Source organism: Terrapene carolina, unplaced genomic scaffold (assembly GCF_002925995.2).
Source record: "Terrapene carolina triunguis isolate 2854851 unplaced genomic scaffold, T_m_triunguis-2.0 Scaffold17, whole genome shotgun sequence".
Lineage (NCBI taxonomy): Eukaryota > Metazoa > Chordata > Testudines > Emydidae > Terrapene > Terrapene triunguis.
The window spans coordinates 4062576-4086519 of record NW_020664368.1 but is presented as its reverse complement, the minus strand read 5'-3'; the positions used below and the strand labels follow the sequence as shown (position 1 = coordinate 4086519).

The 23944-nt window shown below is 42.1% G+C and overlaps 1 protein-coding gene across 1 annotated transcript in view; it reads left to right on the top strand.

Annotated features, from left to right (window-relative positions):
- Positions 1 to 23944, top strand: part of LOC112103174 (diacylglycerol kinase eta) — a 266921-nt gene that overhangs the window by 162201 nt on the left and 80776 nt on the right. Inside the window, exons 5-6 of the mRNA XM_026650398.2 lie at positions 14295 to 14399; positions 14733 to 14865. Coding sequence (XP_026506183.1) covers positions 14295 to 14399; positions 14733 to 14865 — 238 coding nt within the window. The remainder of the gene's footprint in view (positions 1 to 14294; positions 14400 to 14732; positions 14866 to 23944) is intronic.

The window sequence follows — 23944 nt, the reverse complement described above, 5'->3', positions numbered from 1 at the left end:
GGGGGGAGTTCAGGGGTCAGGGCAGAGGGCTGGGGGGTGTGTGGAGGTGCAAGGCAGAAGGCTGGGTGTGTGGGGGGGGTTCAGGGGTCAGGGCAGAGGGCTGGGGTGCTCGGCTCGTGGGGGTGCTCCCAGCCCCCTGTCCTGAGCGGCTCATGGCAGGGGGCTGGAAGGGATATGCCCTGTTCCACCCCCTTCCCCAAGGACCCGTCCCTACCTCTTCTCTGCCTCCTCTACGGAGCAGGGAGCATGCTGCCACTCGTCCCCCTCCCCCTCCCCCTCCCCCTCCCCCTCGCAAGGGCCATCAGCTGATCGGCGCAGGGAAGGAGAGGAGGAGGGTCAGGAAAGCACCACGCTGGGGGAAGAAGCGGGGGAGGGGGGAAGCTTGGCTGCCACAGGACCAAGCTTCTGCCTCCTGCCCCCACAGGGGAGAGTGGTGGGCGGGGGCGCTGAGTGGGGCTGGGAGCTGGGACCGCGGCAGGCAGCAGCGTGCCACTCAAAATCGGCTTGCATGCCGTGTTTGGCATGCGTGCTGTAGGTTGCCCATCCCTGTTATAAAGGCTGGTGTATGTCCACTTTCCTTTGTAGAAGTGGCAAACTTAATGAACTTACACTTGTCAGGTTTCTGACTAGTGCAAGATGGTACAGTTTTGGGGTGCAAGGCTGGGAAGCTTGGGAGAATTGGCTGGAACTTCTCTATTTAGTTCATTCATGGTTCATGAGAAGCATGTAACTGAGTTAGGTGTGTCCCTGCCTGTGGATGTCTGTGTAAGTACAGTGCCTGACAAAGTTTTGTGGCTTAGCAACAGCGTCACTGTGTGAGAGGGAGCCCAGGTTGGTGGGACAGAGGGCTCAGTGGTCCCACAGTTCAGGTTGCACCCTGGGAACACCTGTCACAATGTCCCAATTCAAATGCAGTATTGCCTACCCCAAAATTACAAGAAATATGAGTCAGACTTAAAAAAATCGAGATGCTTTTAAAAAATGTAACCATGTTTTGTGGTCGCTTTAGATTTTCTTAACTCCCCCTCCCTCTTCTGCCCTCGTCCCCTTCCAATATGTGTTAAAATTATAATGTTACCATCACTCACAAATTTATCACGAGTAATGCAATTTGGGGCTCTCATTGGAGAACCCAACTGAGGTCAGGGCAACATTGTGCTGCTGTAAAAATGCATAGTATGACAGACTGACAAAATCCTGCAATATCCTAGGCAAACCTTATGGGATTAAGTTAAACTTTATTGAATTAGATTTAATACCTTTGGTGTCCATTGTATTAAACATGCAGTTGTGCATTGTGGAATTATATGTTACTCCTCTAGGAGGAGAGGGATGCTAATGTAATTTTTTTGATTATTAGCTCCTTCGAAGCCACCCTGTGGAGAGGTTCACTTATAATAGTTCAAACTGGGTTCTCCAGGCAGACTAAAAGAATTTTTGGATGAATAGCTGGATAAGGGCTGGAAGGGACCTCGAGAAGTCATCAGGTCCAGCCCCCTGCACTGAGACAGGACCAGCTAAACCTAGACCATCCCTGACAGGTGTTTGTCCAACCTGTTCTTAAAAACCTCCAATGACAGGGATCCCACATCCTCCCTTGGAAGCATGTCCCACAGCTTAACTACCCTTATAGTCAGAAAGTTTTTCCTAATATCAAACCTAAATCTCCCTTGATGCTATTGTACAGTCGCTCCTCAACTGGGCATCTGCTAGAGCTGGGTGGGAAATGGCTTTCTTGTCCTGCAAGAATTTTCAAGATTTCAAAATTTTTCTCATCCCAAATTGGGACAAAAAAATTCAACTCAAACTTTTGCAGATCCCCCTCCCTCCCACACACACACACAAAGGGATTGGGTCAATCAAAATGATTTGTTTTAATAATGTCAAAATGTTTTGTTTTCAATTTGACCTTTTACATTAAAAAAACCCTTTTCTTAACCTTTAATAAACTTAAATTTCAAAATGTAGTTTCGAACTGAGAAGGAAACTTTTTGGTAAGAAAATTTCAAAACAGGACATTTTAACAATCTCAAAACTTTTTTTCAATATTTTTTCAAAATGGGAAATTAATTGAAACCAGCCATTCCCCTCAAATAGTTTGTTTTGACAAATCATTGTTTTCTGATGGAAAAAAGTTTTGTCTAAAAATTCCGGACCAGCCCTAGCATCAGGATAACTGTTGGTCACCAGAGTGGAATCTGGATGGACAGTCACCCAGAGGAAAGAACAGTTAGTTACCCTACAGTATAACTGTGGTTCTTTAAGATGCGTTGTCCACACAGAGTCCACTCATGGTGTGCTTGTGCCCCATGTGTGCAAGTCCAGATTATTTTGAATAGCAGGGTCAGTTGGGGTCACACCTGCATCCTCAGTACCCTGTTGCTCTCCATGCCAAGGACATGAAGAGTAGGGCAGCCACAAACCACACTCAGTTTCCTTTGTGGACGGAGTATTGAAAGATCAGATATGGAGTAATTGCTTTGTGAAAGAGTGTCTATCTAAATGGTCACATTTTAAATTTTGTAATGTGCACAGTCAGGCAAATGTACTAGCCATTCATTACTCAGACCTCACTTTTGAATCTTCAGCTCCTTGTATGTGGTAAATAGCCTGTATTTTTGCCTTGCTGGGAACAATTAAAAAAGTATGGACAATTGTCTATACAAGCCACAATACATAATAATAATATATGGAGATATACCTATCTCATAGAACTGGAAGGGACCCTGGAAGGTCATGGAGTCCAGCCCCCTGCCTTCAATAGCAGGACCAAGTACTGATTTTGCCCTAGATCCCTAAGTGACCCTCTCAAGGATTGGGCTCACAACCCTGGGTTTAGCAGGCCAATTCTCAAACCACTGAGCTATCCCTCCCCCTCCACATCTAGCATAACAAAATAGCAACAATTATAATAATAATATTACCATATATTTATTTAGTACCCTTAATCCACAGAACTCAAATCACGATAGAAAGCTGGCCAAGTGTCTTTATATCCATTTTTATAGATGCAGAAAAAGAGATACAGAGAAGTTAAAGAAGACAATATTGGATCAAATTTAACCAAGCAATTAAATTTTGTAAAAGCACATTTTTACAAAACCTTGGGCCAGTCAAAATATAGCCATGATTTTTAAAAAAATCTAATGCAGCCTTCTTTAAAACTGATAAACATCCCCCCCTGTATTTTTTGCAATTCAGTCATTGTAGGATCTTGCTGATATATGAGAACCTGAAAGAAAATTTATTAAACTATTTTTAAATGAAACTCTAATCTATTTTCATTTAGTCAGCTGAGAGAAATGCAAAAAGTAAACTGTGAGAAGTAAAGTAAACTAGATTTTTTATAATTAAACTGTGAGTAACATAGGTAAGGAAAATTATTCATTTAAGGGATATTTTTATACTTATGACTCAGTCTTTAAGGTCATTCAGCAAGTTAGTGAACCCAAGAATCCTCATTTTCAGATCTCCTGCTCTAACCATTAGGCTCCCTGCTTCTCAGTTAAGGCTCCTAAGCTGCTTGGGGCTAATCTTTTAGGAACTTGGGGAAACTTTACCCTAGAGTGGAGAAACAGAGATACAGTTTATTGTAATAGCATTTCCAGTGCCTACTTTTGGCTTTTAATATGTTCCAAGTATTTTTTCCCTGAATTATTGTACCCTAATAAAATGAAAAAGTCAGTGGGATATTTCTGAAATTTTGTGACTAGCATGGGTACAATCGTTGCTTTTATGTATCCAATACTGTATGCAAACTCTGTACAATGATTTACTTTTACAAATCCAAAAGGGCTGTGTGACTAACTGGAAAAATGTCTGTATTACTTTTTAAAAAATATTATTATGATTCTGTTTCCCCCTTCAATTTGGTATTGTTACCTGCCTGAGTGCATAGAGTTAAATCAAAGGAGGCTGTAGAGGGGGGTTATCTTATCAAGGAACCCAGGAAAGGTAAAACAATGACCTAGGTAAGAAGCATTCCTTCAAACAATAGCAAAGTTTATAGATGTGAAGAGGGACTCTTCAGCCGAGACTGTGGCAACAGGGCTGTTTGCCAAGGCTGAGAATCTGGAGATCAAAAACACTGATCTGTTAAAGACAGAGAGGGGGAATTTGGTCAGAGGTTGGCCAGAAAGTGTCAGTGAAAAGGCTGACAGGATGGCTGAGAAACCGAGACAGAGGCAGTGGTGGATTAGCCAGTGGACCTCAGGGGCCTCAGCCAACTGCAGGGACCTGGAAAAAATCCGCTGATGGAGGCAGAAGCCCGGAGCCCTGGCCGCCTGGCAGGTGGGCGGGGGAAGACCCCACATCCCAACCCTGATATGCGGCAGCAGACGTGGGACGGGGGAAGCTCCTCCAGCAGCTCCTGTCCTTGGCAGTAATTGTGGGATGGGGAAAGCCACTCTCCCCGCCCTCCCGCCCCCGCAGCATCCATCCCCTTCCCCGACAGAAGCTATGGAGTGGCAGGACAAGCTCCAGCACCCTTCTGTCCCTGGCAGAAGCGTGGGGGATGGTAGGGGAAGCCCCAGCACCCAGACCCCCGCTGCAGCCCTCGGACGGGAGGAGCTCTCACTCCCCAATGTGGCCCTGGGGCCATGGTGCAGGGACAGAGCTTCTCTGGTCTTGGGGCTGCAGTGGGGAGCGGGCAAAAAGGAGCAAAAGGGGTTGTGGGCCTGCAGTGGGGGGAGAATTGAGGGGAACCCTGGGTGGAACAGGGGTGGGCCCCGGGGAAGGGGCAGAAAGGGGTGGGGCTGTGAGCAGGGCCACAGGCAGAAGGGATGGAACGGGGGTGGGGGCCCCACTTGCTCTGGCTCAGGGCCTCAGGAAACCTTAATCCACCTCTGCAGAGAGGAACCTGGGTGCAAGCAGTGTCTGCTGTTTCTCCCCACTCAAAGATGGGGAATAAGCCAGATCCGCCTGAGCTATGGATGAAAAGGCTAAGCTTAGCTAAGGAAGTGTGTGTGTGTAGGACTCTTTAGTTATTTAAAATCTGTGTTTCTAAGTGCTGTGTACTTTCTGGGCAAAATAAATCATGGCTTTGTTTTGAAGAAGCTGTTTCTGTATTGCTGCAAACATATGCCATAACAGCCTTCCAAAGTGAAATCCTGGCAGGGTCCAGTCCCTGTTGGACCTGCTAACTAAATCACAGTTGGTAACCAGGGGGCTGTATTCCAGGTCCTGATCTGAGGATGGACAAATAGTGGAATTTCATTTCAGGACAATTCCAGAATACATAACGACTGAAGGCCTCATGCCTGTAGAGGATGCACTCAAAGAGACTCCCAAGAAAGGACAGTGTGCAGCTAGTCCGGTAACAGTGAGCTGAATGATGAATATGTGTTTTCTCCATCTGCCTAGTACAAATAGAAAATATTAAATATAATGGTAACCCTTTAAGTATCAATTTAATAATGGACTGCAGCTATATTAGAGTGATAACTATGACAGCCATATAAAGAACAAACAGGCTAATTGTGATCAGTGTGCGACAGTGAATACTAAACAAATTTAAGATTGGCCATGTCAAGTGATAGTAGTGTAATGCCTGCTAGTAGTAATTTAAAGCACTATAAAGCTTTTCAGTGTAAATATCATGTTCCCGGAAGTTGAGTGTTTTGCCATCTCTACTGTCTCCCCCTCTGAGCTGTATACACTGTTATTTTCTTAATTAGCATATGCTGTGTTTGTGCTTTCTGAATTGGTTTTTCACTTTACCTATGATTGATGATGATATCAGTCAGCGCTGCTGATGTATCTGTTTCAAAACAATGATGGCAGTTCCTAATGGTGGTTTTATGGTATTAGGGTCACTATAAGACAGGATGTGCTGAGACAATAAAAATTAGTTGTGAGTATGATTACAGCAAGGAGGGAAGCTGCAAAGCAGATTCAAAATTCCAGAAGACCTGCAAATGAGTCAGCATTCTCATTGCAATATTGACAATACAATTACAATATCACATATTGTATTTTGTGGAAGTGCATAAATATTCTAGGCAGTGTTTTACATAAATTCCAATGGAAGTATGTAGCGATGTTATCTAGTGCCCCCCAGTCTACCAGAGGCCAAATGAACCGAATAATTTACAGTACATTGACATGGCATACAATCTATGAATTATAAATTATCTACTTTATAAAGGCCTTGGGCTTAGATGAACAGTGACCATTGGGAAACGGATTAATGTCTGCCTTTGTATGTACGCGCAAAGTATATAGTTATAGTGATAATCTTACCCCACTGTGGCATTGTGAAACTGAGAGTCCTCATCTACCTGAGGCCTTCAGGAATCTGATGTAACGTTAGCTCCTTGAAGAATTATGCTATATGCTATTTTAAAAAAGCAAATTAAATTAAATTGTAGGGCTCATCTTTGTGTATTTTTTACTTTTTCAGTTCTCAGCTTATCTTTTATAGTAGAAACACTTTGGATTGAGGAATGTGCAGAATTTTATGGCCGGATTTAGCCCTGGTGGAAGCAGGTGCAACTCACACTGAATTTAATGGAAGTTTCACCTCCTTACATGTGGGATGAATTTGATCCCAGTTCTCTTAGGTGAAAAATCAAACTGGCAGAACAAAAGCTGATTCTCCAATTTCCAGGGAAATGGACACAAAGTAAATTGCTTGCGTTTGTGTGTGTTTGTTTTAGAGAATAGATCAAAAATCCCAATATCAGTTTGTGTGAAAATCCTCTTTTCTTGCAGCCCTTGCAGAAGGAGGGAGGTAGGGCAAAAAAGGTGACCCTCACCTCATTCTCCTGCCAAATATACCCTTCTGTTATTCAGAAGTAAAACATGGAGACTGTAACAGTAAAGGGTTGAAGAAAACAGCACTTACTTTTTCATCCCCTTTTATTGTTTTTTAATCCTTCATGTGCAGTCCCATCTTGGTCCCTAATCTTTCCTGTTCCTCATCCCCAACCACTCTTTGCCCCATGTGGTGCCTTCACTGCTGCCTTAAGAGCCTATTTTGATACCACCGCATGCTTAGGGGAGGAGGCAGAGAAGAGGCGGGGCAGGAGCAGGGATTTGGGGAAGGGGTTGGAATAGGGGCAGGGAGGGGGCGGAGTTGGGGTGGGGACTTTGGGGAAGGGGTTGGAATGGGGGCGGGGTAGGGGTGGGGCCTCATGGAAAGGGTGGGACTGGGGGCAGTGGGGGTGGTGGCTTTTGTACCTTTATATGAAAAGGTGTCAGTGATGCGGCCCTCAGGCCAATGTACTAGTCCTCATGTGGCCCTTGTGGTGATTTGAGTTTGACCTAAACGTATACTTTGCCTCAGTTTTCAATAAGGGTAATGAGGAGTTTAGGGGTAGTGGTACGAATGGAAATGAGGATATGCAAGTAGAAATTATCACATCCGAGGTGGAAGTCAAACTCAAACAGCTTCATGGGACCAAATTGGGGGATCCGGATAATCTCCATCCAAGAATACTAAAGGAACTCTCGTATGAAATTGCAAGTCCAATAGCAAGGATTTTTAATGAATACAATAAGTCGGGGGTTGTACCCTATTACTGGAGAATTGCTAATATAGTACCTATTTTTAAGAAAGGGGGAAAAAGTGGTCCAGGAAACAACAGGCCTGTTTGATCTCAATCATATTGAGGTCTTGAAAGAAATTTTTAAAGAGAAAGTTGTTAAGGACCTAGAGGTCAACAGGATTTGGGATAAAATATAACATGGTTTTATAAAACTGGATCATGCCAGATGAACCTGATCTTTTTCTCCGAGAAGATTTTTTAGACAAAGGAAATGCAGTAGATTTCAGTAAGGCTTTTGATACAGTTCCACACTGGAAATTATTAGTTAAATTGGAGATGATGTGGATTAATATGAAATATGGGTAAAGAACTGGTAAAAGGGGAGATTACAACAGGTCATACTGAAAGAGGAACTGTCAGGCTGGAGGGAGGTTACTAGTGGAGTTTCTCAAGGATTGGTTTTAGGACCAATCTTATTTAACATTTTCATTACTGACCTGGGCACAAAAAGTGGTAGTGTGCTAACAAAATTTGTGGATGAGACAAAGTTGGGAGGTATTTCCAATATGAGAAGGACCGGAATATCATTCAGGAAGATCTGGACAATCTTGAAAACTGGAGTAGTAGAAATGGGATGAAATTTAATATGGCAAAGTGGAAAGCCATGAATTTAGGGACTAACATCAAGAACATAAGAATGGTCATATCGGGTCGGACCAAAGTCCATCTAGCCCAGTATCCTGTCTTCTGACAGTGGCCAATGCCAGGTGCCCCAGAGGGAATGAACAGAACAAGTAATCATCAAGTGATCCATCCCCTGTCGCCCATTCCCAGGTTCTGGCAAACAGATGCTAGGGACACCATCCCTGCCCATCCTGGCTAATAGCCATTGATGGACCTATCCTCCATGAATTTATCTAGTTCTTTTTGAACACTGTTATAGTCTTGGACTTCACAACATCCTCTGGCAAAGAGTTCCAGAGACTGACTGTGCGTTGTGTGAAAAAATACTTCCTTTTTGTTTGTTTTTAACCTGCTGCCTATTAATTTCATTTGGTGATCCCTAGTTCTTGTGTTATGAGAAGGAGTAAATAACATTTCCTTATTTACTTACTCCACACCAGTCATGATTTTATAGACCTCAATCATATCCCCCCTTAGTCATCTCTTTTCCAAGCTGAAAAGTCCCAGTCTTATTAATCACTCCTCATAAGGAAGCTGTTCCATACCCCTAATCATTTTTGTTGCCCTTTTCTGAACCTTTTCCAAGTCCAATATATCTTTTTTGAGAAGGGGCAACCACAGCTGCATGCAGAATTCAAGATGTGGGTGTATCACGGATTTATATAGAGGCAATATGATATTTTCTATTCCTTTCTTAATGATTCCCAGCATTCATAGATTCATAGATTCTAGGACTGGAAGGGACCTCGAGAGGTCATCGAGTCCAGTTCCCTGCCCGCATGGCAGGACCAAATACTGTCTAGACCATCCCTGATAGACATTTATCTAACCTACTCTTAAATATCTCCAGAGATGGAGATTCCACAACCTCCCTAGGCAATTTATTCCAGTGTTTAACCACCCTGACAGTTAGGAACTTTTTCCTAATGTCCAACCTAGACCTCCCTTGCTGCAGTTTAAGCCCATTGCTTCTTGTTCTATCCTTAGAGGCTAAGGTGAACAAGTTTTCTCCCGCCTCCTTATGACACCCTTTTAGATACCTGAAAACTGCTATCATGTCCCCTCTCAGTCTTTCTGTTTGCTTTTTTGACTGCCGCTGCATATTGAATGGATGTTTTCAGAGAACTATCCACAATGAATCCAAGATCTCTTTCTTGAGTGGTAATAGGTAATTTAGACCCCATCATTTTATATGTATAGGTGGGATTATGTTTTCCAATGTGCATTACATTGCATTTATCAACATTGAATTTCATCTGCCATTTTGTTGCCCGGTCACCCAGTTTTGAGAGATCCTTTTGTAGCTCTTCGCAGTCTGCTTGGGACTTAACTATCTTGAGTAGTTTTGTATCATCTGCAAATTTTGCCACCTAACTGTTTACCCCTTTTTCCAGACAATGTGATGGGGCCATGAAAAAGACTAATGTCTAAGAAAGATGAATTCAAACTGGAACAGGTGCAGAGAAGGGCTACAAGAATGATCAGAGCAATGGAGAAGAGACTCAAAGAGCTTGACTTGTTTAGCCTAACCAAGTGAAGGCTGAGGGGAAATATGATTCCTCTCTATATATACATCAAAGGGATAAAAAACAGGGAGGGAGAGGAGTTATTTAAGTTGAGTGCTAATGCTGACACATGAATAAATGGATATAAACTAGCCATCAATATTTTTAGGCTTGAAATTAGACGAAGGGTTCTAATCAACAGAGTGAAGTTCTGGAACAGCTGTCTAAGGGAAGCAGTGGGGGCAAAAAACCTAACTGGCTTCAAGACTGAGCTTGATAAGTTTATGGAGGGGATGGTATGATGAGACTACAGTGGCGTGTAGCAAATATCCCCAGTGGCTGGAGATGGGACACTAGATGGGGTGGGCTCTGAATTACTACAGAGAATTCTTTCCCAGGTGTCTGGCTGGTTGGTCTTGCTGACATGCTCAGTGTCCAACTGATCACCATATTTAGAGTCGGGAAGGAATTTTCCCCCAGCTCAGATAGGCAGAGACCCTGGGGGCTTTTGCCTTCCTCTGCAGCATGGTGCACGGGTCACTTGCTGTTTTAAACTAGCGTAAATGTCGGAATCTCTGTAACTTGAAGTCTTTAAATCATGATTTGAGGACTTCAGTAATACAGCCAGAGGTTATGGGTCTATTATAGGAGTGGGTGGGCGAGGTTCTGTGGTCGGCAATGTGCAAGTCAGACTAGATGATCATGATGGCTCCTTTCGGCTTTAAAGTCTATGAGTCTCTCTCTCCTCCTATGGAGGCTGTTCCATATCCCTAATCATTTTTGTTGCCATTTTTCGTACCTTTTCTCTTCCAATTCCAGGGAGATGAGAAAAAACATACAAATACAAATTGGGTAGGGGTGCCCATCTGTGGAGTAAGAATTGAGTAACAATAGAAAGGAAACTAAATATGATGTTGGAGTGCAATACCATTGGAAAAAAGCCATTGATGAGATAATATATTTGTATGTATACATTATATATATGTTCGTGGATAGCAGATGTGGTTGGGAGGATCTTGTAGGAGGTTTCTTCTGCCTGTTTCAAACTCTTTAGGCCTGATTGGATAGCCCTAATATTTTATTGAAATTGTTTTTTATGTGAATTTTGTGGTGCTTCATGAAAACCTGTGATATTTGTAGTGAATGACTCATGTCCTAATAAGACTAAAATGGGGCAGTCTTGATTTTTGTGGTTCCCAAAAAGATAGGATAAGGGTTTTTTATACTATGGGTAAAAGTTACACCAGAGTAATGAAATCTAACAAAACATTAACACACTATTTAAGCCCCACTTCAGCCTTCTGTTTAAGAGCTTAGGAGGTATGGAGAGCCATGGGTGGGTCATCTGTGCTGGGATACATTTTAACCCTGTATGTTTCAACAAATTCTTAAGTTGCTTACTTTGAATTAGAAACCCGCAGACATTTACAGTGTGCACACTCACAAAGTAAGAGACTTATTAAGTGTAAGCACTGTATGCTAATTTTACGTATTTAGCCATGGGACCATGTGACATTACTCATGACATGCCTACATGGGGACATTCAGGAAGATTAAGCCAAATTAACTAGAGGTGTGAATTTAGAGTGCATTATTTTAAAGCACATTTAACAGCTGTGTAGATGCTCTCCTTCAGAAGTAAAATGGCTCTAGTTCACTTTAAAGTGAACTAAGAGCACTTTATTTCTGAATTAAAGCATCCACACGGCGGTTTAATGCACTTTAAATTCAGTCAAATGTAGTTGATTCAGCTTATCTTTTGTGAATATTCCCATATAGAGGGGTCTTCAGCGTAGGCGCCGACTCCATGGGTGCTCTGGGGCTGGAGCACCCACGGGGAAAAATTAGTGGGTGCTCTGCACCCACCCGCAGCCAAGCTCCCCTCCCCTTCCCCCCTTCTCTCCCCCCCAAGCTCGTCGCGTCCCCACACCTCCGCCTACTTCCCAGCGCTTAGGACTTTCCAGGAGGGAGGGGGGAGGAGTGGGGATGTGACCCACTCAGGGGAGGAGGCGGGGCAGGTGTGGGGACTTTGGGGAAGGGGTGGAATGGGGGTGGTGCAGGGGCGGGGCCAGGGGCGGGGTCAAGCACCCACCGGGAACAGTGGAAGTCGGCGCCTATAGCCTTCAGTGTAAATGGAGAAGAGAAGGATGGCGTATTGTATGGTACATAAGATCATTCTCAACTCAGGAAACCCCTTAAGGATAGAGAGAACCTGAATTCATAGCTTCATTGCTTCTCTTGGTTGGAGGTCAGAAACTTAATGTTATTCCAGCATAGGTATTTTTATTTCATATAACATCAGGTTGTCTTTTTGTTTTATATGTCTGACTCCCTTACAATAACCAGACTGGCTGTTCCTTGAAGCTTGTTGTTGGAAGTGTGTGAAGCAGAAAGAATATAAGTAGATTAGTCTTCATAGCCTTTTACGTCCTGTATCTACAAATATGTGGGTCTCTTCCAACTTTCCAGTGTGTTTATTTTAATAGCTCTAATAATAATTTATCTAACATTCATATGTAGCCATCAATTGTATAACTTAATGAGACTGCTACAGCCTGCTGTAACTTATATGAACAAATATTAAATAAAAACGGTATTGCTATAGGAATATCTGGTATGGTTATACATGAGTTATTTTGGCAAAGAGACTTTTTGACTCTTTCACTTAAGGGATTCTATGTGAATGATATTAATAAAGATAAGACATCAGTGATATATGTATTTGATCTGTATTTTTTTGGAAAGATTATCAAGAGTTTTTCAAGAAGAACTTTAAGGAGCAAAGGTAGTTAAATGTATTTTTGCATTAAATGTGTTTCACTACACTGTCTGTTGGTAGTCAGAAGGAAGGAATTGACATGAAATGCTCTGACCTAGCTGTGTGACTAAGGCAGCCTTGTCCTTCCTTTAAAGCTATAAATGCGTATCTTTATTATGATATCATACAGTATATTGGGAAATAAAGACTGGGGGAAGTATTTGTACAAATAATATCTATGAGTTCGATGAAGCCTGGTGCTTGTTATTGGAACCAGGGTTATATTATGGTTTAATGGCTTCTTTGTGCTTCATTTGATGAGCTGTCAGAAAAACATTTTGAAGTAATAAAGCATCCATTTGGCTCCTAACTAATGAGAGAAGCATTGCTCTTTGCATTAACTGTTATTCAGGAAGAGAAGTGGACAGATGTTAATAAGTCTTATCAAAAAAAGGGTGGGGAAGACTGAAGGAAATAGAAAACAGAGTGGAGTCCTTCAGTTTCATGTGCAGCTTGTACATTTAAAAAAAAAGCTCAAAGGTTTGTGCTGCCCTTCCATGTGACTTGTAGTCTGCTGTATTTCAGTTAGGTTGCTTGTCAGATATATTAAAGTGCAGTTCAGTTTAATGAAGAACTGCATAGCACAAACCAGGAGCAGAGGCTATCTCGTGGTCACCGGGTGAGTAAAAACAGTTGTAAATAATTACTTACTAATAATGTATGTATTGTAAATGTTACAAGAACCTTATAACACCATGAGAGAAAATTAACAGTTTTCCTGTGGTTTATGCTGTTACTTTACTTAGATAATTTCCAAATGTAGGCAGTATGGACAATGAAATACATATTCAGACTGAACAAGGTTTTAGTTTTAGTTTTTAATTTTTGCAGAAGAAGCAAATGACTCTTCCTTTGATTACTTAGATTTTTATTTTAGATTCCTTCGTTGTTCTCAAAGCAACTACAATATCTATTTTAGTGCGGTGCTCAAAATAATTTCTGTGGGAGTTGGCTGATAGTTTTTGGTGCCTTACAGTTATTTTTAATTGTTTATCTACTAGTGGGGGAAGAAAAAGACACCTTTACTCTGAATCTCCAAGATTCAGCAGTCTTCAGATTTCAAGATGAATACAGTGTCTAAGATCTAAATCCAGACTACTGAACCCCGCGCAACATCAACCTGTTCCAAGAGTGCACTGAAGCACTGCATAGGCACCATTGCATAGGGTTTGAGCTGTTTGTTTTTTGCTCTGTGTCTTTTGATTATACAGCTTGTGTGGGTGTATTCCTATATTAACTCATAAATCAAGTTTTTATATTTGATTACAACAATTATGTAAATACAATGTCATCACCAATGTAGGAATGAGAAATGCGCAGAATGTTTATGAATCTCCGGCTTTTGTTTATCAGTATGATTTGTCTTCGTCTACAGTAATTATAGACTTTGCAGTTGCTATAATGTTGTTATGAAACAGAACTGACATCTGTTTAAAATAATTTATGGAAAGATTTATTAGCCATTTTAGAGCTTTGCAGGGAGTCTTACATTTACATATGGATAAAGAGCTGAAAAAGAGACATAATAAATAATTTTTTTTAAAGCCCATATGAAAGCCTGATATAAATCCTCGGAATTTAAATTGAGAAAAGTTCACTTTACCATTTTAAGACAGTGATTAAAAAACAACAACACACAACTCATTGATATTCAAGGTTTTGATTATCATATAGATTTAGGGTGTGCATTTCACTTGCATCATCAGAGATAAGAAAAATTGGCTTGTCAGATGTTACATTCTGTAATGATCTCTCCTATCTATAATATTCAGAATCATTAAATTGAGAAGTCTCTTTCAGATAATCACTCCATTCCGGAGGCTAATACTGTGTGCTGAGAACAGAAAAGAGATGGAGGACTGGATCAGCTCACTGAAGTCTGTACAGTCTAGAGAACATTATGAGGTAAGATAATATCCCTTTCAGTGCATGTTGTTCTTCTTTCAGGATAAATATTGATTTAATATATCAAGCTCTACAGTACACAGAACCCAAGACATACAGTCTTGTGGAGTGTGAAAAACCTGTAAGGTTAAAATGCAGTTTTTGTTAAATCTTTATTTTACTAGTACAATTCATGCTATTGTGCTCTTGTTTTGAGAGAGAGAGCTTTTAGTCTCCTTTCCATGTACTTCTCCACATTGAATTTTCCAGCATAAATATGGAACTCCTAAGTACTTTCAGTTTCTATAGCTGTGTTCTGTACTTGCAAATTTGTCTTAACTTCTCCTTTACTAGACCGCACAGTTTAATGTGGAACATTTCTCAGGGATGCATAACTGGTACGCCTGCTCCCATGCCCGACCTACCTTCTGTAATGTGTGCAGAGAGAGCCTCTCTGGAGTTACTTCTCATGGCCTGTCTTGTGAAGGTAAAGTCAACATATTTTTCCTTACAATGTCCTATAAGCTAATAAAAAATTAAAAGTCTATAGGCAGGTAATAGTACTGAAAATGCTACGGAGTAAGAAGAAACCTACTCATTGCTATAGAAAGGAACATTTATGTTGGTCAGAATAAATGCTAACAATATGACACACATTATTCACACTCTGGACATTATTTTCCAGTTCATCTCAATATAAAAGGTTCCTCCTGCTACAAATACCTCCCCCCCCCCCATGTGCTTGCCTGAGTGTAAGGTTTTTGAGAGAAGATGAGATTACTTTGATTTGCACTTCAAAAATGATGTGGAGCAAAAGTGCAACATTTTCTTTCCTCCGTTCTCGGAATTGATATAGCATTCCTTTGAAAGAAAAGAGGAAAAAATAGAAATATTGTTAGTCTCTCATCGGCAAAAATCTGGAACAACAGTTAACTCCTTAGTTGGGTCCATGACCTTATTTCTTCCCAGTTTTTGTCTGATTTGCTGCTCTCTTGCTGCTGACTGATATTGTAGTGCAGGCAGGGAGGGTAAAATATGCTTCTTCACTGGTCACATAATGGATAAAAAATCATGTATATGTTTTTCATAATTTGATAATTAAAGAGCTAATATCCAACATAAATAAAAACTGGGATGGGACTAAAGGTTCAGTGTTAAACTAGAGTTCAGGAATTATCTAGTACAGGCACATTTCTATAATAACCTTGAAAATATTCAGTTTATTTTATCATTTATTGGCTTTTCACTGTAACTTCTGTGAAAAGCAGTGATATGTCTACCTTGTTTCCTGGAATGTGGCAGTAAATTAAGTGCAAATGTGTCCTTATGGAATATATATGCCATTTATACACAAGCTTTGATATTGCTTTTTCACTGGGAAGAAAAATATGGTCTAAATACTCTTTATAATAATGGTTAGACCTTTAATTACAAAATAGTTAACTGCCCAGCAAAGTCTTGCTGCTGTATAATAATGTAAATACGGTAATCGGTTATTACACAATATATTATTCAGATCTAGATTTTAAGTTGTCTGTTACCTAACTACCTGTAGAATTCTGTTCCTGTTATCTGTACTGTGGAGTATCTGTACTCAATGCTGTATAGCCGGTAAATTGTGCTAAAGCCAGTGTCAAGTCCCTGTCCTTTAGCGTTCACCATCTGAAGGCATCCAGCAGGGTGAAACTGTCCAGGGACATTGATATGAATATATATGTAAACCCCAAGGAGATTACCTAGATTCTTGGGGCTCTGTGTGCTGTTAGCTCAGGGAGAGGCACACTGTCACTGGTAGGAATGGGGAGCCAAGGGCAGACTCGGAGTCTGCTCGGCAACCAATAGGGAGTGAGGTGCCCTTCCTTGGGAGCTCAGGAGAGGGGAGAAGCCATTTTTGGAGCAGGTTGGGCCAGTCAGGGAAAGGGTAGAACTGGCTGGGGGAAGGGGGCTGGTGAGCTCCAGGCCTGCTTGCAGGGTTCAGTCTCATCTTCAATTTGTCTAACTTGGGTACATTAGTGAGTATGAAGTGGTGTTCAGGGTCGGCTCCCTCCAGCTCATACCAAGTTACATGCCTCTTCTGATAATCCATACTGGGAATTTACTCAATTTCCCTGGGGAAATCAGCAAGGGTAAATTTAAGGTCTGAGTTTAAAAGACGGGATCCCAACAGTACCTCCAGTGTAGCACCCCCCTATCCACCTGGTTACCCCCTTTAGTGCCAATCTCCTTGCGGGTTTTGATTGACAGGCCTGGGTTCTTCTGAATCCCGCTACCCACTCAGTAGGGTGCAACTTCTTTTTCTTCCTATATGAATTTATTTGGCAGTGCCTCCACTCCCCTTGCTCCTTCCTGGCAGGGTCACCAGGGCAGCTTGGGAAGCCACCAGCACACAGAGCCCCTGGAATCTAGGTAATCTCCCTGGGGGTTACATATGTCACAGAAGTTAGTGATGGTGTAGCTGACCTCCACTGTCACTGCTATTTATCATTTCCCATTTAATTTCCCTAGTCATTCAGATAGTTTTCAGTCATTCATGAAGTTTTTGAAGTACGATTTTAGGGGACACAGTATCTAGTGCTTAATCAGAATTAAAATATATTGCATCTACTGTGTTCCCTTTAAGAGCGAATATTGTACGTATTTAATAAAAAAGAGTAAGTTTTTTCTAGCAAGAATTATTTTTTGTAAACTCGTGTATTTCTCCTACACTCTATGATTCTGTGATTTCAACGCTTGTAATCCATTCTCCACTAGCTAAGTACCTTTGTTTTTTGCTTCTTAATGTTCTATTAGTTAGCTAGGAGTGGCTGTTACATTTACATCAATGTAATTGCCAGGATCGCTCTTTTTTCCCTTTTTGAAAATTAATATTACTTTTATTTTATTTTAGTTTTCGGTTACGTCTCTATTTCTCCATGATTTTTAGATCTAATTCTTAGTGGTAGAGTAATTTGTTTCCTAATGTCCTTTGGATTCTAGAATGCATATAATCTGGACTGGTTTATGTGTATACAGGTCTGTCGCATCTTACGCGAATTTAACATGCGTGATTTCAACTTTACGCGGTTGGCAAAAACAAAAAACAAAAACAAAAAAGACAAAAACAACAGTTTTAATACTATACCTGTAGTGCGGGCGATTTCGCTCGCCATTGAACTCAATGGGGTTTTGGCTATACGCGGCTTTCGCTTTACGCGCTAACCGCAGAACGGAACCCCCGCGTAAGATGAGACAGACCTGTATATTCAAATATTCTTTCACCGGTTTCACCTGTTCTTAATTTATATTTACAGTGTCTTCCTTCCTTTCTAATCATTCAAATATATATATTTTTAATCTTATTGAAGGGAAATTTCATAAAAGGAGTATCTCAACTGACTAGCTCTCTCCCAGCGCTGCGCCGTGACCACACAAGGCACGTTAAAGCGCTGCCAGTGTAGACTAGCTCTTAGATTGTTTGTATTCTTTGGTTCCTGGTTAGCTGTTTTTGTTACCTTGTAGGTAAACAAAATTCTCTCAGTTAGTATCTTGCAGCTTAAAAACTTTTGAGAAATGGTCCAGTAATATTTCGTTCCCTCCAGACCTGCTGGTCTGAAGCAGATATCCACAGGTGTTTTTCTTCTTTGTTTAATTGTAGCTCATAATTATTTCAGCAATACAGTGCTATTCCTCCCGTTTTTCTTTCCTTTTTATCTCTTCTACATACACTATCTACAGTTATCAGAATCATCCCACTAAATATGTGATGCCAGCAAGTCAAGATTTGCATCTAGCTAGTGTCAATAACATCCTGATTCCTATTGCATTTGTGCATAGACATTAGTAATACAGATAAATTCATGATGTGCCTTGCTTTGGAATTCCATGCAGAATAGCATTAAGTGAAATTCTCATTCCCCATCCCTTCCAAACTTCTCTTTCCCTCAAAGTTGTGAAGTCTGCCTTATTTAGGACTCTTGAATTTAGGAGGTTGGTTAAGTGGAGAGACAGTTTTCAGACAAAGAACCATAATAACCCACAGAACCCTAAGAACGCGCCTTAGCCTCAGTCACTCACCACTAATAAGTTTAGTATTTATTGGTGCTTCTGTACTCCTGTCCATATCACTTTCTAAGGAATATTGCTCTTATGTGTATTCTGAATAGAAATTATAGAGTAAACTCAACACAGGTTTAGTTCTGAATATAGTATTATAGACTCACTGCTTGCTGACTATACCTTGATCCATCCACCTTATACCCCCCCATTGGGAATATTGCAGACTGTATGTGTTATGTGCTATCCAATATCAAAATACTAACATCCCCCTATACTCTGTATGCTACCCCTGATGACTAATAATTGACGTTTCAACACTCTGTATCATCTATTTTTAAACATTCTCTAATAAAATTATAGAGAGAGTTGATAAATTTTTCATAGCAGAGCTAACACTGACAATTCAATGTCAGACATATCTGGTAAGTTAAAGATTTGAGTGCAAATGAGTCACTTTCAACCTTATTTCTTACACTCACAAATTACATTAAAAGAACATTTGTAATGTTGCAAAGTCAAACAATCAAAAGTTAGGAAATGCCGGAATTAAGGTTGTCTGTGCATCCTTAATTCGTCCCCCTTGTGGTACCTGTGCATTATGAGACTGTCTTCAGTTACATAATCACATATTTTTTCCACAGGACCCCTGCCTCATTCAGTGAACACGATGGACCTGCTCTGAGGACGAATCATGATTGTGTTGTGTAGGAGGCTGTGAGTGGTAGGACCTCTGCCTCATTTATTGTAGAAATTGGAAGTGAATGAGGCAGTGGATTGTATGAAGAGAAAAGCTCGTTAATTGAATGCTGCTCTTGAGGATTGGATTCTAGCTCTACCTCTGCCACAGAATTTCTATGTGATGCTATAAGCAAGTCACTTAAACCAAACTTTTCTTGGTGGTCACTAATTGTGTGTTCCTCATTTTCTGGGCACACAACATGAGACCTACTGAGTGCTCGCAACCTCAGCTGAAGTCAATGGGAGCTTTGAACATATATAATACTATGTGCTGCTAAGTGCACTGAAAAATCAGGTCCTAGGCATCTCAGTTTGGGCATCCAAAATTAGTGGATGCTTTTGACCTATTCTCTCTGTACCTCAGTTCTTCATCTGTAAAATGGGGGTAATGCTGCCTCCTCATCTCACAGGGTTGTTGTGATGTGAAGATAAATTTCATTAACGTTTCTGGAGCACTCAGATTCTATAGCAATGAGTGCCATAGAAGAGTTCATGAGGAAATTAATAATTGTGTATTCAGAGCAGGGTTTGAATAATATGGATTAAATAGAGCTAGGGCCACACATTGAACACTGAGGATAAAAGATAACACTGAATAGCTGCTTGTTATTTGTGCACTGTCCATCCTGTGCACCGAATGAGACTAGGGGTCCTGTGGGGAAAAAATAGTATGTAATTTTATAGTTAAAGACTGTATCATAATGCATATGCACAGGGGAGTCAAATTAAGGTTGCATAGGCAGCATTAATTGTGGCATTTCCTAACATTTGAGTGCCTGACCATTCAATCTTAATGTTTTAACATAGTTTTTGTGTGTGTACTATATAAATATTTTATTATTAGCTTACTAAATTTACATGACAATGAGGAAACTAACAAGGGATCTCCAAATTATTTTCCTAAACAGGTTTATCTAATTCAGGCTGCAATTCGAGTGCTTTGAATTTTGTTGTTTTCATGTCAGTGTTTGAATCTCTCTTCAGTGTGGATTTTTAAGCCCAGTATTCTTGGAAACAAAATAACAGCTTCTGGGGACTCTCACGGGACAACTGTTTGTTTCTTGACAACATAAACTATGGGTACCAGAACAGCGATCTCCTTGTCAGTTTCAAAAGTTTGGCTTTAGCTTTTGAAGTCGGGAAAAACATTCCAAGTAAGCAGCTGTTCTTTGAAAACCACCAAAAAGAAACTTTGTCAGACGACAGAGAGAGGCTTGGCAGGACATGCAGATTTTTTCAATGCAGTATAATTAATAAATCAGTCAAGAAAATGAAATATCTTTATGCAAAACCATGTTATAACAAAGATGTTTGTTTTCAAAGCAAGAGGTCCCATGACAGTGTTCTATTTCATTAACTTTATTTCTATTATACCTAATAATTGCTATAAATTTTAATTATTGTATCTGGCAACAGATGTTGGTGAAACTGTGACAATGCTGACTAATTACATGGTCTACTTAATTGCTTTTCAGGGAAAAATGTTGTATATTACAGTTAATCAGAGAACTTTACCAAGCAATTTATACTTTTTAATATTATACTGTATATTTATGAATAACCTGGTTTCTGACTGGCTGCATTTTTCCTTTCCTTTTCTTTTAAGCTTTATCAGCAAATTGTCAGCTGACATCCAGAAATATAACTGGATGCTACAGAACTGGGTGCTACAGAACCCATTTATTAATCAGCCCCAGTATCATTTGAGATAGGAGCGCTTAAAATGTCACATTTGCAAAGCTCTATGTTAGTTACGGTTGAATTCCACTTTTCTTTATAAATCTTATCTTTAAATGGTGGCATTGCTAAAAGGGACACTATGAACGCGTTCATAATTTACAAAAACTTCTGTTTGTAAAAGCTCCTCACAAATTGCAAGACTTCTTCCCCGTTATTCATTTGTTCTTTTCCAAAGGTCATTGTTCCCACCGCCCTTATTTCCGACAATGTTTAACATACAGGGTGGCAGGCATTGTTTTCTGGTGGTGGGTGGGTTTATAGATGTGGCTGTCTTTAGGCAGCCTTATTTGAAGATGGACAAGAGGCAGGATGTTCAGAGAGCACATGCACTTGCAGGGTATTATCTGCTGGTCCTGACTGGACACTTGCCTTTTTACTGGAATGCTGGGGATAGGTAGGTTTGAGTTACTTTTTGGTTGGTCCTGAGTCTGAATTTGCAGGTCTTAATTAGCACCCATAGTCCTAGCCAGTCAGGCAGCGAGCCATCCAGGTTGACTAGACATTGGACCCAGAGCCATGCTATCTGATTGGATGGTAGCTCTTCCACTGAACTGTAATGAAGTGGGGACTTATAATTCTTTCCGACCCCTCATTCCCATCACTAGAGCATCTAAGGGCTGGTCCACACTAACCCCCCAGTTCAAACTAAGATACGCAACTTCAGCTACGTGAATAACCTAGCTGAAGTCGAAGTATCTTAGTTCGAACTACAAGGTACTTACCGCGGGTCCACACACGGCAGGCAGGCTCCCCCGTCGACTCCGCCTACTCCTCTCGCGGAGCAGGATTACCAGCGTTGACGGCGAGCACTTCCGGGATCGATTTATCGCGTCTAGACAAGACGCGATAAATCGATCCCAGAAGATCAATTGCTTACCGCCGAACCCGGAGGTAAGTATAGACGTACCCTAAGTTCTTCACAGGTGGATTGGATCTGCATAGCAAGTTCCTAGAGGACATCATGAGGTCTTCATTCCTTTCCCTTCCAAGGTTACAGGAAATTCTGCTTGAGATATATACATATAACCATTTGTAAAAATCCTTCCAGGTATGCTGAGAAATGCTTTCCTTGCAGCATGCCTTAGTGGTGATCATATTATGGATTAGTCTAATCTCCTCCGGAAGGTCATTCTACAGCTGAACTCCCTCTGCCTCCCACTCTTGTGTTTGTCACGGCTTTCATACTCTGCATTGTTTCAGAGTACAGCTGTTTTAGTGGGTCATGGCGAGGATGTGGTGTATGATATAGCTTAGTCTTCAGTTGCTGATTGCTTTGTAGATCAGGGCCAAAGCCTTGAACTGGCAAGAGAAGTAGACTGGCAGCCAGTGGAGGGATCAGACCGCAGTATGATATCCTCACAACAGCCTGTCTACCTGAGGTTTTCTGCCGCATTCTGCCTGAACTGGAGCCTTTGCATTGATTCCACCTTCAGGCCTAGATACAGGGCTTGGTTGGGATTCTCTTTTCATGCTCTCAAAGGAGTAGCAGGGCACAAGGAATCCCCTTACTGCCCTGTATGGGCTACCCACAATGTAGGTCTGTGTGTAGAAGTGAGAGTGGCCTCCGTGGGGTTGCTGCTCTTGCATAGGGTGATCAGACAGCAAGTGTGAAAAATCGGGACGGGGTGGGGGGTCATAGGTGCCTATATAAGAAAAAGCCCACAAAATTGGGACTGTCCCTATAAGATCGGGACATGTGGTCACCCTACTCCTGCATAGGAGGACAGGCAAGGTTGGTGAAGTGGGGAGCCTTGGTTCTGCAGCCCCTCATCCCCACCCATGTGCTCGCCATCGCAGCTGAGCTGATGTACAGGGGGAAGTAAGCTGCTAGGTCTAGAATTAGCACAGCTTGCTTCCCCTGGAGCAAGAGTCAAGTAGGCTCCAGATTGTGACTGAGTCAGTTTCATTTCTGGTCTGCTTCTCAGGCAGCACAACTGCACACTGCCTCTTACTTAGGGCTCATGGTTGACTCTACAATCTAGTCCACAGTGGTTTTGCAGGTTTCAGAGTGGTAGCCATGTTAGTCTGTATCAGCAAAAACAACGAGGAGTCCTTGTGGCACCTTAGAGACTAACAAATGTATTTGGGCATAAGCTTTTGTGGGCTAGAACCCACTTCATCAGATGCACGGAGTGAAAAATACAGTAGCAGGTATATATACATAGTACATGAAAAGATGGGAGTTGCCTTACCAAGTGGGGGGTCAGTCTAACAATTCAATTAGCAGTAGAATATCAAGGGAGGAAAAACAGTAGAATACCAAGGCCACCCTCATTACCACTACAAAAGTGATTTTTCCTCCCTTGGTATTCTACTGTTAATTGAATTGACTCATTAGATTGACTCCCCACTTGGTAAGGCAACTCCCATCTTTTCATGTACTGTGTATATCAGGGGTCGGCAACCTATGGCACGTGTGCCGATTTTTAATGGCACGCTGCTGCCTGCCGGGGTCCCGCTCAGCCCGCTGCCAAACCCTGGCAGTGGGCTGAGCCGGACCCCGGCAGGCAGCATCATGCCATTAAAAATCCTGCCCAACCCAGCCCGCTCTTCTCCGCCCCCCGCCTACCGCTCTGTCTGGCGAGGGCAGGGGGCAGAAGCAAGCTTGGTCCTGCCGGCTGCTGCTGTACGGCAGGCTCCGCCGGCAGCCAAGCTTTCCCCTCCCCCGCCTCTTCCCCCAGCATGCTGCGTCGAGCCCCGCCTCCTCTCCCTCCCTGCCGCCGATGGCCCTTGCGAGGGAGGGGAGAAGAGCAGCCCCAGTGCCCTCGCTGCTCAGACCGGTAAGGAGGCGGAGAAGAGGCAGGGGGAAGCGGGGTAGGAGCGGGGTGTATCCCTCCAGCCCCCTGCTGTGAGCCGCTCAGGGGGCAGGGAGCACCCCCCTGGTCCCAGCCCACCCCCCCCAGCTCTCTGCCCTGACCCCTGCACCCCCCTTACACCCCAGGCCCCTGCATCCCCCCCACGACCCCATCCCTGATTCCTGCAGCCTCCACACATACCCAGCCCCCTCACACCCCATGCCCTGACTCCTGCACCCCCTCACATGCCCCCAGCCC